At 41.3% G+C, this 18539-nt stretch overlaps 1 protein-coding gene across 2 annotated transcripts in view; it reads right to left on the reverse strand.

Annotated features, from left to right (window-relative positions):
- Positions 1-7514: 7514 nt before the first annotated feature.
- gabrb3 (gamma-aminobutyric acid type A receptor subunit beta3) overlaps positions 7515-18539 on the reverse strand; it is a 54405-nt gene continuing 43380 nt past the window's right edge. Inside the window, exons 5-11 of one of the 2 annotated variants that reach the window (XM_037771077.1) lie at positions 16914-17134; positions 14938-15020; positions 13753-13890; positions 12981-13133; positions 10421-10665; positions 8941-9021; positions 7515-7926 (exon numbers count right to left, since the gene is read on the reverse strand). In XM_037771077.1, the coding sequence (XP_037627005.1) occupies positions 7576-7926; positions 8941-9021; positions 10421-10665; positions 12981-13133; positions 13753-13890; positions 14938-15020; positions 16914-17134 (1272 nt within the window). In that variant the 3' untranslated portion in view covers positions 7515-7575. The remainder of the gene's footprint in view (positions 7927-8940; positions 9022-10420; positions 10666-12980; positions 13134-13752; positions 13891-14937; positions 15021-16913; positions 17135-18539) is intronic. The other variant, XM_037771076.1, reaches the window with a different exon arrangement.

Here is an 18539-nt window from a genome sequence, read left to right on the forward strand (position 1 = left end):
TGATATGAATTGATATTTCTGTTTTAATTTACTTATTTATTTATTTATTTATTTATCTTTGTATTAACGTAATTATTTAATCTTTTGTTTGATTTTCCCTTTTATTTATTTATGTATTTATTAACTTTTAAATGTATTTATCTATTTTTGCACTTATTTTGTATTTCTTTTCTATATACTTATATATGTATTTATTTATCTATTTATGCATTTATTTATTTATGAATGATTTTCCCTCTGCGTTACACCCCTTATTTATTTCCCAAACTTATTTATTTCTGTTTTCTTTTCTTTATGCAAAAGGGGCTTTTTTAATTATTATTATTGTTTTTAATTCTTATTTTTTTGTAGTTTATTAGGATATCAAATTTGTAAACCAATCCATGAGACGGCTGCATCATAAATCTGAGTGCAGAACTGGGCTGCAGGTGAAATCAGTCTCATACGTCTTCACACTGGTTGGTGATGAAGAGTTTCTGTGATGAAGCTGCAGATCCAGTTTAGTGTTGGCGTCCTCGGCTCGGCCTCCCGCCTCCAGAGTTCACACGGCTGCTCATTTAGGTTCATTATCTGGTGTGAGTGTCCAGATATTCACTCTGTCTGTCTCATTATACTCTGAAATATATCACTGCCTCTAATTCTCCTCCTCCTCTCAGTCTACAGCTTCTTTCCTTTATTGCTTTTATGAGAGAGAGACAATCTGAAGACAAACAAACAGATCAAATATATGAACAATAATGCCTTTATTCCTCCTCATGTCCTGGTTAAACCACCTCTCTGTATATATGAGAGCGTCCTTTCTGTCCTACCGGCCATCTGATCCTCCTTTAACTGCCAATTACTGAACAGATCTGGGATTTTTAATGAGTGACACTCTCTCACCCTCCATCTGACAGTCTGCCTGTAAAAACACTAATTATATAGTCAGATGCTCTCAGAGAGACTTTACAGACTTTACAGTCCAGCATCCTCTCAGCACACAGAGAGAGAGACTTTACAGTCCAGCATCCTCTCACCACACAGAGACTTTACAGTCCAGCATCCTCTCAGCACACAGAGACTTTACAGTCCAGCATCCTCTCAGCACACAGAGACTTTACAGTCCAGCATCCTCTCAGCACACAGAGACTTTACAGTCCAGCATCCTCTCACCACACAGAGAGAGAGACTTTACAGTCCAGCATCCTCTCACCACACAGAGACTTTACAGTCCAGCATCCTCTCACCACACAGAGACTTTACAGTCCAGCATCCTCTCAGCACACAGAGACTTTACAGTCCAGCATCCTCTCAGCACACAGAGACTTTACAGTCCAGCATCCTCTCACCACACAGAGAGAGAGACTTTACAGTCCAGCATCCTCTCACCACACAGAGACTTTACAGTCCAGCATCCTCTCAGCACACAGAGACTTTACAGTCCAGCATCCTCTCAGCACACAGAGACTTTACAGTCCAGCATCCTCTCACCACACAGAGAGAGATATATGAATCAAAAGTAACACATAAATAATATTCTGTGAACAGGAACTGGAATGAAAACACACCACATGTCACCTGAACATCATATCAGTGATTGAGGAGCAGCTCGTTCTCAAACAATATACGTTCAAACGGAGTCGGCCGCCTTAAAGCAGCTGTAACAGTCTTCAGTCTTCAGGTTTCAGACGGCCCACATGGAACCTGGTCTGCAGGGATCCGCTCCTATAAGAGCACCGGTGAGGTCGGCCTCTAAAACCTGCCTCTACACGCTTCAGGAACTTTATTTTGAAACAGGAAAGGTTCCTTTCCCAAACTGCTGACACAATACTATGACCTAAAATATGATTATATATAGTAATATTAATAAAGACAGAGGAGTGTTCCATGTAGCCTCCAACATCTCTGTTTGATTCAGTGGTTTTTAGTCATCACATCCAGGAAGAGTTGCAGATGATAAATCTCATCTGTCAGCAGAACTCAGACATTTAATCAGAGAACAGACGACCGCAGGAATTCAGATTTCATGTTAATGTAACAGAGAGAGAGAGAGAGAGAGAGAGAGAGAGAGAGAGAGAGTCCTGAAGTCATCATAATGTAAAGACACACACACCTGCTCCTCATCAATCTGAAGGCTGCCTCTATAAATCTCATGTCATTTACTATTTGAAATATTACAGCTCTTCAGCATCACGCAGCAGAACCAGGAGGTAGAAATGAGATTAGAAGGACGAACATCTGTTTAGATATAATAGAGCAGAGAGAGGATGATTAAAGGTTACAGTCGTCTCTCGCTTTATTAAAATGTCACCGGGGTCGTTCATCTGAGCGCCGTGATGACCTCACTGTGTCGGTACACATGCTATAAACCAGAGATCATCTCTCTGTTCTGCCTGTTTCAGTCGGTTTCTGCTGACGACGTCCAACTAGGAAATTGCCTCCTCTGGCTGCCGCTGCAGGAGATTCATCATTTATGACTTTATTACGCTGTAACAGTAAAAACAGCTGATATATATGAGAGAGGTGGGAGGTTGTTCTGAGACGTCAGAGACACTTCAAGAGGACTGTTAGTCCGTCTGTCCACCACTTTAGTCCTGACTGAAATATCTCAACTACTACAGGATGGATCGCCGTCACATTTAGTACAGATATTCATGTTCCCCAGAGGATGAATCCTACTGACTTTTCCTCTAGCATCCAGGGATTACATTTATTTTAAGTCCAATGTCTCAACAATTATTGGATGAGTTGCTGTCAAATTTTGTATCAGCATAGTTTTCAATTATTGTCAACATTTAGAAGATGGATCGGGACATGTTGAACATTCATGGTCCCCAGAGGATGAACCCTAATGACTTTGGAGATCTACCTGCAAAACATCTGACAACCCGGTCTCACCAAATGGCGAATGAATTACACGGCGAGTCTTTTTGCGTGCAATAAGGCGTGTCATTTCAACGCTGTGTGAATCTGCTCCACTCAGAGGTAGAGACGTAGAATAAAAAGAGAGAGAGACTGCTGATGGAGGAGGGGTCCAACAAACACAGGACTTTAAACAGGAGACCGCTGTTCATGTTGCAAAATGATGTTACGTTAGTGACGTTTGTGACATGGTTTCTGGACTAATGTTACGTTCTTTACATACGTATTTTACTTAGTTTACGTACTTATTTTAAGCCCAACCGTGATGTTTGTCCTAACCCTAACTAAGTGGTTTTGTAGCCTAAAAAAAACCCCCAACCGTAACGACCGACGTGGCGTTAAATGACACGCAAAAAGCCAAAAATGCGTTATCATGACACACGAAATGTCGTAAAATGTTGTGCTGTTCGTATATGGCTTCCAGTGATATCAGGTTAGACATCCCCATCAGCCTCAGCTTTGTGTTTAGTGTTAATTTACAAGTATCAGCATGCTAACACGCTACACTAAGATGGTGAACATGGTAAACATTTAACCTGCTAAACATCTGCATGTTTGCATAGTGGTTTGTTGTTATTATGATAGATGATTGTTAGCATTTAGCTCAGTAGGTAAGTAGGTTGCTACGTATAACAGACCGTTGCTACGTATAACAGACCGTTGCTACGTATAACAGACCGTTGGAGTTTTAAAGACGCCTGTGAATGAATTATTCATGTATTTGTTCACGTATCATATGATTAAGCTATACTGTGTTATCAACCATTATCTACATTATAATCAGTTTTTTCACTGCTCCTAAATGCTGAATGGAGGAGGTAGAAGCCCATTAAGTCTTCAGTATGTGACAGTAAAGACCAAACATACTAAACACATGTTTTAAGGAACATGCAGTAAATGTAGATATGCAGCCTGGTATGTTATCAGTCAGTCGTGTGTCTGATTAGTAACGTTAGTAACGGGACGTTGGGCTCCGTCAGGCGGCTGAACGTTGGCGGCGCTGAGCTGAGTGGACTTGTGACAGGTGGCGTCACTCCTACGCGCCGCCAGTCGCTCCACCAGGCAGCACAGATGGTGCGTAGCGAGCTGTGGACGCCAACAAGTTGTTGCTTTGGAGATACGTTATAAACCCCCCAATCCCCTCTTCACTTATAGCACATCACATGTACGTCTGTAGGAAAGAATGGAGATAATCACAAACTGTGATATTGTGTTTTATATTTACAACACAAACAGGAGGTGATGATGTTGTGTAAAGACAGAATTCATTGACAACAAAAGGCGTGTCATTAACGTGAGCCGGAGACGTGCAGTTACAGTAGGAACATTCAGTCTGATGGAGAAACATCTGGATGTTGATTGTAATCTGACTCTCGGGCAGCTACAACATGCAGTCTGAATGATGCTGTATTATAATCAATACAAATATCGTGACCTGAAAGCACAACGACAACAGAGTGAAATAGTGTAAACTGATCACATATTGTACATGTTCACTATAAAAGCCTCCTGTCACACACACAATGAGTCGTTCTATAACTGGGGTACGTTTCACATGAACAAAAAAATTAAAAGTAAATGTGCTTTCTAAGGCTGTCAGTGGATTAAAATATAATTTTATTCGTTCAAAATGTACCTTAAAGGGAGATCTGTCAAGTATTTAATACTCTTATCAACATGGGAGTGGACAAATATGCTGCTTTTTGCAAATGTATGTATATATTTATTATTGTAAATCAATGAACAACACAAAACAATGACAGATATTGATCCAGAAACCCTCACAGGTACTGCATTTAGCATAAAGATTTAGTATGTCCGAAAAAAAAGTTTTTAAAAAGTCTGAAAAAAGTTTGAAAAAAAGTCAGAAAAATATCAGACAACTGTCCGAAAAAAGTAAAAAAAAAATATTTCCGAAAAAAAGTCTGAAAAATGTCAGAAAAAAGCCTGAAAAACGTATGACAAATATCCAACAAATGTCCGACAACTGTCCGAAAAAAGTAAAAAAAAAATGTCCGAAAAAAAAGTCTGAAAAATGTTCGAAAAATAAGCTCAAATCATATCAATTGGAACAAACCATTTTTTAGTTGCAGGGGTTGATGTTCTTTTAGTAACATAGTTGTTTTAAATAATTTAAATATGAACCTCAATTTAAAAAAAAATTTATTGTTCTAAAGTATTAAATACTATAAATAAATAAATAAATAAATAGATCATACTAAATGTAATGGTTTTAAATCATTATTCTGAAACTAAGACCCACTCAAATGAAAACATATTGCAAAAACTGTCACATTAGGAACATCATGACAATTTCAAGCTAAATGAAACACAGTGTGCACAAAATTATCTTATAATATGCGTTCCCTTAATCTGTAAAATGTGATATTTTAGAAGAAAATATATTATTATCATCAACGGACATGAAATGTACCCCAATTAGAGAATGACTTACACACATTCAGATGACACTGAATACTGAAAAGCAACAGCAAATGGGTCACTGTAAATGTAAAAGAAGTAGTTTGATATTTTGGGAAATACTTTCATTCACTATCTCGGCAGGAGTTAGATGAGTTAGAAGATCGGTACCGCTCTCGCTAACTGACCGTGACTGTATCTTCTCATCTAAACCTGGGCAAGAAAGAAAGAAAAAAAGCATATTTCCCAAAATGTCAAAATGTTCCTTTCAATAATGTCAGTGAATGAGAGTTTTATAAAATGCTGGTATGGATCTCATCAGCTTCTCTGTTCTTCATAAAACACAATGTTAAACCTCCATAAGGTTCAAAACAAGGTATCAACTCCTATGGGCAATTTAAAGGAAGAGTTCGAGATTTTAGGGAATACGCTTATCTGTTTACCCCGGTTTCCTGTCTTTATGCTAAGCTATGCTAAGCTAACTGGCTACTAACTGTAGCTTCACATGGTCTCAATCTCCTCATCTAAGTCTGAGCCAGAGAGGGAATAAGTGTGTTCCCCAAAACATTAAACCATAGAAATAAAATGAGAGTAGAACGGACATTCCCATTCAAATCAACGTAGCAGGACGGTCAGAGCAGCGGCCATTTTTATGTGTAGCTTTGCAAAGAACGTAGCGCGCTAACTTCTGTATACACAGGCTTGTGGCAAGTCGCGGACTCACCGGGGCTCACTCGAAGATAACTAAGTCAATACTTTATTTACAAAGAGATGCTCCCTCTCAGTGTTCCCTCTCAAAGCGGTGCTATGATTTTACAGGGACTGTAATAAATGCAAATATAGATCCGACTGTTCTGATTGCATTTTGTGCATCTGAGTAAAAAAAAAAAAGCGATAGTGTGTTCTTTATACTATGACAGTTTTCCTAAAATTAGATTTAAAAAAATCTCAATATATCGTCTTGCTTACAGTATCGTTTTTTCTCCTTATCTGTCTCCGCACATTTGGCGTTGTCGGCAGGATTGGAAGAGATCGCCTCCGCTGTTCCCAGCGTCCTGGACGAACAACACGAACGGTGGCAACCTAAAAAAAGGTAAGCAATATTTTGCTTTATTTTAGGCTTAGCGGCGGAGCAACACACTTTACGGGCCCCACTGACATGTGATACCACGTCACCATAACATCACCATAACAACTAACAACAATTGCAGTTTTCTTTTGAATGAGTCAAATGACCACAGCAAACAGTTCAACGTATCCTCATAAAACGGTTCGTTATGATATCCTATGAAAAGTCAACTTACGCTCGTTACATGGATACAGGCTTTTCAAAATAAACTTCCCCCCGTTGTTTCAAATTGGACATAAACAGTCTCCTGAATCTCCCAGTGAAAGTCTGGTGTTTTTTGACCCACCCATCCACCCCGACTTCCTCCCTACGCAGCGTTTGTTGCTCTTTATACTTCCTGGTTCACAATTATGTGGATTACAAACTAACTGAATGTCCGTTCTACTCCGATTCTGTTTCTATGGATTGAACAATTCCTTTAAGTCTGGTTTCACTGTAAAGAGTCCGGTCTGTGTTAACATGATCATATTTGTCCGTGCGCAGATTGACAGACTAACTGTAATAATAATATGAATCTTTGTCAGCTGTCTTGTCATTATTAGCAATAAGTTGTATTTCAGCAAACAATGAAATTATGGATACAGTTGTATTAACGAACCTAACGCCAGAATCACACCTGGCGAAGTGTTTCTGCGTCCGGAAGGTGTGTTCATGTGTTTCAGGCGGGACGAAATTCTTTGTAACACAGGTCAACAGTTCAACAGATCTGTTTCCTGATCGGCTACAGGTCCTTTCTGGCCGTGCTTTATCGCTAAAAGTTGAACTTTTCCCAACTTTTGTTCGGCTACACACAGCTCGCCACCGCAGCTTTTCATAGACATTGCATGGCAGCTCGCCGCAGGACGCACTTTACCGCTTCTCTGGTGTGAATTCGGCGTATATTCTTTTTAGTCTTTTTGACATCCAACACCTCGTAGAGTCAGTGCCTCTCAACCGACGAGATACGACGTCTCAGCTCAGAGCCGTCACAGAACATAAAGTCTTTGTAAAACATGTTACTGTGATGTGCATAAACAGATTCTCTCCGTCTGAGAGTCTACGATAAAAAACAGTTTTCACCATATGAAGTTCTTCACATTAAGAAGTCATTAGTGCCACACAGATAGACGGAGGTGGTCGCTGCTCTAGTTGACGTAGTAAAGCCAGTAGATGAGGTTGAAGAGGGAGAAGCTGAAGGGGAAAATAATCCGTGACATCCTGTCGATGGCGTTCACGTCGGTGAGGTCTGGGATTTTGATCTTGAGCTGCGACGATCGTCTCTGCAGACGGCTCTTCTTCAGATGTGCGTTCCTGTCCAGACTGAGGTGGCCCGGCTCCGGCGGCGTGCTTGGCTTCCTGTACTGGACCCCCGCATTGTCGAACACCATGGAGGAGGAGGAGTTGCGCGTCTCTCTCACCGTGGTCGTGATCTCGTTGCCTCCCACCTCGTTGTGGATCTCCAAGGTCGTCAGCAGAATGTTCCCCTGGGAGTCGACCTGTAGAACAACAGACAGGAGCGCCGTTAGAGGAACGGGCTGCGGTGACTGATGACACGTGTGCAGCACGCGTCAGGCCGCCGCGGCGCCGCTGCCGTCTGACAGATTACAGCCCGGGACACAGAGAGCGGCCTTCAGCACCGGGGCTGCTGTCCCAAAGTTAAATCACTGCTCACAAATCAGCTCAAGGTTGGATGACGGGAACATTCATCCATCATCCAGTACAGGGACCAACATGGACACGGTCACATAACAACGTGGTTACAGGACACGACAGGAAGTGACACAGTGAATATTTATCTTCTTATTCTATAAAACATGTGAACATGTTGAGATCCACCTCAGACCTCATGGAGGTGATAGAAAAACATGCTCACGTCTGCAGGTCTTTGCACACAAAGTATTTTTCGTCTGAAATTGTTGCACATTTAAAAATAAATCTGACCTCACGTTGAGCCTCATGATGCAGGAAACACTCGGACCAACAGATCCGGTCTAAAGTGGCTGGTACGAGTGATTTAGGAGAACGTTATTATTGTATGTATTATGTCAGTGTTAATTTTGGCAGCTATTTTAGATTTAGTCTTAGTCCCAAGACTTAAATGCTGATTAGTTTTAGTCACATTTTAGTCATTTTTATCCTTCATAGTTTTAGTCGACGATAACTCAAAACATTTTAGTCATTACAGTAGCACAATTATCAGGATTGAGGTCTGAGACAAGAAGGACGGAGACGGACTGAGCATTTATGTACGGGATAAAGACAGTGAAACACCACAGAGGAACAGAAAGAGGAGTACAGGTTGAGATGTGATGGAGACGGAGACGGCTGGTTGAGATGTGATGGAGACGGAGACGGCTGGTTGAGATGTGATGGAGACGGAGACAGCTGGTTGAGATGTGATTAATCCGTTAATGCTCTTTTAGTTAATATGAGGAAGTCAAACTTTGCCTTGCAGCAGCAGCAGCAAAGTTTGACAGATGTGAAAACATCAGGCCGTGACAGACACTCACCCGCCGTGAGTGGCGACGCCCTTGTACCTGATTGGACAGTTTAACGGACGAAGACCTGCAATTGGCTCCTTCCAGGAGGGACTAACCAGAGAGACACAGACAGAAAGCTGTTTGACTGGATCAGTCCAGTTGACAGTTCATTACATATAATTATACCTCCACATGATAAACAACCTCATGTACAGTCACGTCCAACTCGTCAAATACGGCAGCTTGGTCAGCGGCCCTACGCGTCAAACTATGAAGCTCCACATAGCCCTCTAGCGTGCGTAATTATGAATCCCTCTAGTTTTGGTTAGGACCTGAACAAATGGAGTTACCGGTACCTAGAGATGTTCCGATACCATTCTGCATGATAAAAAAATAGTTATTATTATTATCATTATTATTATGTAAGGAATAATGTACAGCGAGATGTTAGCTGTACATTATCCTGCTTATTACACGGCTACTTACTGAAGAAATCAATATTTTGACACAAAAACGGTCCTCCAGAGTCCGACATCAGAGCTGCGCCCATAGCAACGGTCTGTTATACATAGCAACGGTCTGTTATACATAGCAATGGTCTGTTATACATAGCAACAGTCTGTTATACATAGCAACGGTCTGTTATACATAGCAATGGTCTGTTATACATAGCAACGGTCTGTTATACATAGCAATGGTCTGTTATACATAGCAACAGTCTGTTATACATAGCAACGGTCAGTTATAAAGAAATAACAGGCCGCATAACGCCGTGACTAACCAATCAGAATTGAGTATTCAACACAGCCGTGTAATATTATTATCTAACAGCTGTTTACTACTGACCATGTATGGATGTGATATGATCTTTGTTGTATAGCCCGGCTCAGGTTAAACCCTGTAAAACATGCTGCACTGTTGTTGTTTGCTATCGTCTCGTGACAAACTACCTGCAACCAGTTCTTCTTCTTCTCTGCTCTAAAACAGTAGTAGTAGTGGCAGCCATGATACCTCCAGGGTGACAGCACAGGGAAGGCTGCTGAATTGGAGCAGTGAAGAAGAATTGATTTTCGGTTAAACAAATAGATTGTTTTCTAAGTTAGTAAATGATGGTATGGGATCGATGCATGGACTGGCGTACTCGCCGATACCTGAGGCTGAATGTTGGACAGTATGGGACGAAACAACTCTAAAAATGAGGCTAAACTGCGATCCAGTTTGTTAGAAAAGTGACGCCAAACGTCCGTATGTGACGAGTTTGGACTGAGAGCGTGTTGGTACAGAACATGTTAACAGTCTGATCTGCTCATGTTGGTTCCTTTTATTGGAGGAGTGGAGGTTGACGTTGCATCGCTGTGATCCACAGTGACTAACTGGGATAATGCTAAACTCAGAGCCCGACAATAAAGACTTTACTGAGGTTAAACCTTAAACCTTAACTCTTAAACCAGAGTGTTCCGTTGTTCTGAACCTCCCGGTCTGTCTGTGGGACGGGGAACTGGATTCTCACCTTGGGTCCATCGAACTTGTCCCGGTCGTCGTTGGCCTTCTGGATCTTCTCAGCCAGTCTCTTCTGCATCTGAGGACCTCGTCCGAAGAAGATGTAGTTGACGAAGGCGTACTCCAGCAGAGCGAGGAAGACGAAGACGAAGCAGCCCATCAGGTACATGTCTATGGCTTTGACGTACGGGATCTTCGGCAGCGTCTCTCTCAGGTGGGTGTTGATGGTTGTCATGGTGAGGACGGTGGTGATCCCTGGAGGGAAATACAGATGCAGTCTGTCAAAGGACGACTTCCTGAACCAAAGAGTTTCTTTAATTAAACTTGAATTAAAAATCCATTAGTGCAGCATTACAGGAGCTAAATGACGGTAAACTCATCAGAGTGATATTAACTCATTAAGAGACAACACCGTCTCACCGTGAGTCATTCTCATCAGGCGCCGGTCCAAACATTTCTATTATAACGTACGTTAAAACGCTCCTGGATTCCTCTTCTTGGTAAGTTTGACTTTACTGATGTTGGATCAGCAGAATACGCTCCACTATATGCAGTATATATGTGACTATATCAGCTCATGTAGTGAAGTGAACACACTCAGCAGATCCACAGTAAACAGCAGTGTAGTAATTCACTTCCTGATGTGCTCCATCACCATTAGAACTGTGTTGTTTGTGTGTCTCGTGGACGGCTCAGCGACCTGGACGCCGGCTCTATTTCTGTCGACTCAGACTTACATAATTAAACCACAAAGTGTTGCTCCGTACAGAGCTGTATATGTGAGGGGGTGTTAGGAGCTCTGAGGGTTTATGGGATAGATTTCTGCAGAACAGGAGGAGGAGCGAGAATAGAAACTCTCCCAGAGCTCCGAAAATATTCTTCCTGTTGTCTTTGTCATCAGTTAAAGGTGCAGGGACACGTTAGGAAACGATAATCGTAGTTACATCTACTAAAAGTAATGCGCTGTAATTCATATATAACCCACAAAATCAATTTGCATTTAATCACGTAATCGTGAACCAGGAAGTATAAAGAGGGGAGGAGGTCAGGTGGATGGGTGGAGGAGGTCGGGGTGGATTGGTGGGTCTAAAAACACCAAACTTTCACCAGGAGACCTGTATTGGTGCCCAGTGTGAGGCCAGAAGTCAAAGTTGATTTATTTATCACGTAACCTCCGTACTAATGTAATGCCAAACCATGATCTTTTCCCTAAACCTGACTATTTTTTTTGCCTAAACAGCAGCAGCTTGGGAAAGTGCATGTTGCTGGACATTCGTTGTTGTATCAATGATCTTTTCCTAAACCTAACAAAGTTGTTTTCTGTGAAGACGTAAGTTTATGTTGAAAAGACTGTGTGCATGTAACGAATGAAAACTGACACGTGTTGCTGGACAGTTGTAAGAAACCGCACAAAAAATTAAGGATAATAATAAACGTCAAAAACAGAGACGTTTCTAAAGTGATTGGAGATAAACTGGAGGAGAAGAGATTGACAGATCAGAGACGAGTCAAAGTGGAAAGAAAGATAACAAAGTCTGTGCTTCCCTGCAGAGAAGAGGCCGCTCTGGAGACGGAAAATAGAGATTCACTCCTTCGTACAAGCCCCTCAGCAACTTAATGTTTTTATTTGGTCCACTTTAATTAGTGCACAGTGAAACCGAACCAGAATAAATAAAAAACGAACCAAAATGATCAGTTTCACTCTGATTGGGACTCAAACAGACTATTAAAACTTGGACAGGTCTGTTTATGTGCTCTGCAGGCCGACAACATCCCACCTCTCATATTACATATATATTACATCATCCTCTCAGGTCGCAGCGCCGTAAATTACATGAACCTGACGTGATGTTCCAACAAACGCTCAATCAGCTGTGGAGCGTCTCTGAGGAGGAACATAGGCATCAATCATTAACGTACCTCACATCCTGAAACATCACGGTCACAGTTATCTATTAACAACTTACTCATTACCTCCCAATAACATGTCATCTCTTTCTTTCTGTTTTGAACGTGTCCGTTACTACCTGTGTAGTGAGACGGTGGACAGTGAGAGTGAAGCTGCTTTAAGTGTTTATGAAAGAGAGGGAAGTAAAAGATGAGATGTAGAGTCACATTCTGAAGAGAAAAGCAGGAAAATGAGCCTCCTCTGTTAGTTGAACATCAAAGTTGTAAAGTGTTGTTGTCACTGCTGATATCCCAGTAATCTCTCAGTGTTTCTCTGTGATCGTTCTTCTCCTGTTTCTCCTCTCAGATCTCAGAGCTCCTCTCTGTGTCTCATTAGTTTCAACTGATTGCAGCTGATCCTGAAACACACCTGATCTCACTGAACTGGACCGAGACGATCAGTGAGCTGCACACTGACGACACGTCAGCTCAAACATTACTGCTTATTATTCTGCATACTATACTCTAATAGTCCTGATTTCAATCATTAGGTCCTAAAAGTTATAAAACGCACTAACAGCTGAATCCAGAGTTACTTCCTTCCTCCGTTCATGTGAGTGAACTCACACTATGAAACACAGAAGACATGTGACTGAAGGTGAAACTCCAGATCTACATCGTACCTAACGCCACTCTGGCAGCCGAGGCGTCGTAGTTGATCCAGAAGGAGACCCAGGACAGGATGGTGATGAGGATGGACGGCATGTACGTCTGCAGGATGAAGTATCCGATGTTCCGCTTCAGCTTGAAGCTCAGAGACAGTCGAGGGTAGGCACCTGTAGGAGGAGAGGAAGAAGAAGAGGAAGAGGAGGAAGAGGAAGAAGAAGAAGAAGAAGAAGAAGAAGAAGAAGAACAAGAAGAAGAAGGAGAAGAAGAAGAAGCAGAAGAACAAGAAGAAGAAGAAGGAGAAGAAGAAGGAGGAGAAGCACAAGAAGAAGAACAAGAAGAAGAAGAAGGAGAAGAAGAAGAACAAGAAGAAGGAGAAGAGGAAGAAGGAGAAGAAGAGGAAGAAGAGGAAGAAGAGGAAGACGAGGAAGAAGAGGAAGAAGAGGAAGAAGAAGCCTCTTTAAGTCAAGAGCAACAAGGGGATGTCTGGCACTTTGTTTTGGTTCCTATGGCGATGGGCTCATCACCATGGAAACAAGAAGCAAGCCTGGTTCAAATTGCAAATCGTCATACGTAGCCTTGAGACTGTCTGTGTGCAAACAGCACAATACAGACCAGAATACTCTGTTCACACAAACACACCATGTTAAAGGAAGAGTCTGACACTTTGGGAAATATTCCCTTTCTTGTTGAGAGTTAGATGAGACGATAAATATGAAGCTGTTATTGACGCTGTCTTCAAAGCCACCAGACTCCATTCACAGAACGAGTCATTTAGAGTGAACTCACCGGTGGAAAAGACGACGTTCCTGGAAACCAGTTTGTAGTCGACGATGGAGAACTGAGGCAGCTCGATGCGTGTCACCCCGGTTACCGCCGTGTCGCCTCCTTTCCAGTAGAACTCGATATCGTCTGTCGTGTAACCGTCTGCAGAAACAAGGAGAGGTGGGATTAGTTGGAGGGCTAAATCACATGATTGTCTATAGTTAATCAGGATTAATTACACATTTTTTATCTGTTCTAAATGAACCTTAAAGGGAGATTAGTCAAGTATTTAATCCTCTTATCAACATGGGAGTGGACAAATATGCTGCTTTATGTAAATGTATGTATATATTTAATATTGTAAATCAATTAACACAAAACAATGACAGATATTGATCCAGAAACCCTCACAGGTACTGCATTTAGCATAAAACAGTATGCTCCAATCATAACATGGCAAACTGCAGCCCAACAGGCAACAACAGCTGTCAGTGTGTCAGTGTGCTGACTTGACTATGACTTGCCCCAAACTGCATGTGATGATCATAAAGTGGGCATGTCTGTAAAGGGGAGACTCGTGGGTACCCATAGAACCCATTTACATTCACATATCTGGAGGTCAGAGGTCAAGGGACCCCTTTGAACATGGACATGACAGTTTTTCCTCTCCAACATTTAGTGTAAGTTTGGAGCGTTATTTAACCTCCTTCAAGACAAGCTAGTGTGACATGGTTGGTACCGATGGATTCATCAGGTTTTATAGTTTCCTATGATACCAGTACTCCAGCTCTAGCTTTAGTGGCATAAAAACTAATTTGCGTTAACGAGATCTGGGGTCTAATAGCTCCAGTTGATTTACAGGCTGTGGTTGTGTGAGATGTAAATCTTCTTGACGTGTGTCGCTGCAGACAGACTTACACCACATGTATGAGATCCATAACACGGCAGCATAGACAGTCAAACATGTCATCAGACTGATGAAGGTGGACTGATCATCTCTGTGTGGATAGAAGCAGCAGCAGCTCAATCTGGGAGGGTTAAACTGGCGATCTCACTGAGATACGACAGCTTCATAAATCTACAGCGATCCAGCCGCCGCTGCAGTTCCTGTCTCCACCAGATGACGAGTGTGGCGAGGTTTTATTTTATGGGAATCATATTTTTTTAAGGGGTGAAACAGTCGAGCAAAGACGTGAGGCTGAAACTCACAGCTCTCTATCTCCAGAGTGCAGTTCTGTTCATCCAGTGGGTATCTCCTCAGGTCCATCATGCAGGCCGCTGTCGTCGTGATCCTGAACCAGAACAAAACCACAACAGAGGTTTACTGAGGTGAGCTGGTATGAAGACACATTACCAGAGAGGGAGATTCATAGAGATGTGCACAACTCATTTCAAACAGAACAGATCATCACAGAGAGACACAAACATCCCGGCGATGCGTTGACTTTCATTATTATCAGTTTGAGTCCGACTCTCTCTCAGTTACTGCTTACGGCTGCTAATTCCAGGCTTTTTCCTCCTAGCTGTTATACTGAGAAGATTGGAGATCTCTGATATATGAGCTGATGTGAGAGCTGATGTATTAGTGTTAAGTTGTGAGAATTGCAGCTTAAATGGCTTCAACAGAACAAATACAACAGCCTCTTTATGTGTCTCGGGCCGATCGGATGGCGACGTGACGGCCGGAAAGCTACGAGGAAATGAAAGCAATAACATCAGAGATGGATTGATTGTGTTGAAAATGTGTAAATACATCCGTTTCATATGATGTTAACGATCTGTGAGAGACAGGAAGTGATCCAATCAGACCGATTCTCTCTCTCTAACAGCTAATGGAGATGCAGATACAGTTTCAGTCAGTGTTGATAAAAGTGTAAACAGGCCTTTAGCTGCAATCAGTGCTGAAATTAAATTAAATTAAATTAAATTAAAGCAGACTAAAAAACATTTCACAAGCTTTTAGTTGTGTTTATTGTGTGGTTAACCAGCTCAATCGCACAGCAGTTTGTGAAAAAGTCACGAAATTGAATGTATTAATTCGTGTACATAGACACAAATTTCCCTTTTTTTTCGTGATGATCAACATGAAATCAATATAATCCACGTAATCGTGAACCAGGAAGCGCAAAGAGCGGTGAACGGCATGTAGCGAGGAGGTCGGGGTGGATTGGTGGGTCTAAAAAACACCAGACTTTCACCAGGAGTCCACTATTGGTGCCCTGTGTGAGGCCAGACTGTCACCAGGAGTCCACTATTGGTGCCCCGTGTGAGGCCAGACTTCCACCAGGAGACCTATATTGGTGCCCCGTGTGAGGCCAGAAGTCAACATTGATTTATTCGTAACTTCTGTTCTTCAGTTACGAAACTTCTGGAGTTATTTTAACCCAAACCACCATCTTTTACTAAACCTAACTAAGGACTTTTATTTTGAAAAGACTGAATAAATGAATAAATAAATAATTTGTTAAATAGATAAATATGTCATTAAATGCAGTAAAAATAAATGTAGTCATTAATAAATTGATAAATTGTGTTGATAATTCTGTTTTAATTTGCTTCTTTGTTTAATTATCTTTGTATTAATTCTCTTATTTATTTACTCTTCTGTTCAATATGATATATATATATATTTTCCTTTTTATTTATTTATGCATTTATTTTTGTTGATTTTTAAATGTATTTATTTATTTTTGCATTTTTACTTAATTTATTTATGCATTTATGTTTATATTTAATTTTAAATGTATGTATTTATTCATGTATTTATGCATTTATTTATTCCTGCATGATTTTCCTTTTGCATTTCACCCCTCATTTATTTCCTAAAACTATTTATTTCTGTATTCTTTTCTTTTTACATTTCATTATGCATTTCTACCTCATTATGCAAATGAGGAGGCTGTCAGTCAGCGTGTGTCATCATGGGGTCAGAGTATACGCTAGCTATCAATTTATGTCCCATTTTATCAATTAATTAATGGCTATATTTATTTGTATTATTATTTTTGCTACATTTAATGACATATTTATTTATTTATCAAGTCTTTTATTTATTGATTAATATATATGTTTGACTTGGTTCTGTCCTCCACAGAACATGAGCAGGTTCTGAGTTTCATTACCTGAGGAACAGTTAATGCATTGAGGTAAATAAAGGTCCCGGCCACTAGTTGAGCATTTCTCACCTGAGTCCGTAGAGGACGGTGCCGTCCGGGTGGAGTCGGATCATTCGGTTCTTGACGGTGACGCCGTGAACGAAGGACTTCTTGTCGTTGAGGAAGTAGGTGTCGGGGACCCACAGCTGGTCTGCTACTCTGTTGTCCAGCGTCAGGTTGAGAGGGATCCCAGCGTAGGCCAACCTCTTATCCCTCCAGTACTGCTGGAAGTACATCGTCAGCGTGTAGTCCTGAGGGGAAGAAAACATCAAGTATCATGTATTAATATACTCAACAATAAATACTGTAGGAGACAGAGACATGAAATTATACTACATGGCAGATACAGTATTTAGTTCCAGACGTTAGTAACTTCTTCAGGCCGGCGTTGCCGACAGTACCAGCAGTATTTGTACTGTGTTTTCAGTGAAGTACCAGCAGCATTTGTACTGTGTTTTCAGTGCAGTACCAGCAGTATTTGTACTGTGTTTTCAGTGAAGTACCAGCAGTATTTGTACTGTGTTTTCAGTGCAGTACCAGCAGTATTTGTACTGTGTTTTCAGTGCAGTACCAGCAGTATTTGTACTGTGTTTTCAGTGAAGTACCAGCAGCATTTGTACTGTGTTTTCAGTGCAGTACCAGCAGTATTTGTACTGTGTTTTCAGTGAAGTACCAGCAGTATTTGTACTGTGTTTTCAGTGAAGTACCAACAGTATCTCTACTGTGTTTTCAGTGCAGTACCAGCAGTATTTGTACTGTGTTTTCAGTGCAGTACCAGCAGTATTTGTACTGTGTTTTCAGTGCAGTACCAGCAGTATTTGTACTGTGTTTTCAGTGAAGTACCAGCAGTATTTGTACTGTGTTTTCAGTGAAGTACCAGCAGTATTTGTACTGTGTTTTCAGCAAAGTACCAGAAGTATCTGTACTGTGTTTTCAGTGCAGTATTTATAGAAATGTCAAACAGCTGTTTGTCATCAGTCTGACCCGGGTCACCAACAGAACCTCTCTCAGCTGTTCTGTTCTGTTCGACCAGTACCAGACCTCACTATAGATTCCCATTAGTGCCGACACAGCATCAGCGCCAGCTTCCAGTTTAGTGACTGAACCATGAACATCTCGAGTATAGATATATATATATGTGGACGGACGGATGATATCATGACATATTAGCAGCCGTACGTGTGATGACATTGAGGCTATTTCAATAATTCATCTGCAGCTTCGCTCCACAAGTGGATCCATCAGACACAGAACCTTTTAATGGCACTCTTTACCAGCTCGCCGGGCTTCTTTGTTCTGCTGACTAATGTTCTCTTTAATAAATAAGCAGCTCGCAGGAAACAAACAAAAAGTCGGCACTGCAGAAAATGCCGACATTTCAACCCTCCAGAGCGGCCGCGTATATTCACAATGAAGTGTCCAAAGATTTCCTCTGGATGTAAAAATCAATATCAGTATTTCTCTTTTCCTCCACACAGAACTAATTATTATCACCGAGAGTTGGTCGTCTGTTTCTGCTGACTAAATATATAACTGTATTATTTTAGTTGATTCTCATTATTAGCTGCATGCTGAACGGCTGACTGACTGTCGCCGTGTTTAGTGTTGGGAATGAATCACACTACGAGGTCTGACTGACAGGATAATATAATATAA

This window comes from Sebastes umbrosus, chromosome 5, assembly GCF_015220745.1.
Source record: "Sebastes umbrosus isolate fSebUmb1 chromosome 5, fSebUmb1.pri, whole genome shotgun sequence".
NCBI classification, from domain to species: domain Eukaryota; kingdom Metazoa; phylum Chordata; class Actinopteri; order Perciformes; family Sebastidae; genus Sebastes; species Sebastes umbrosus.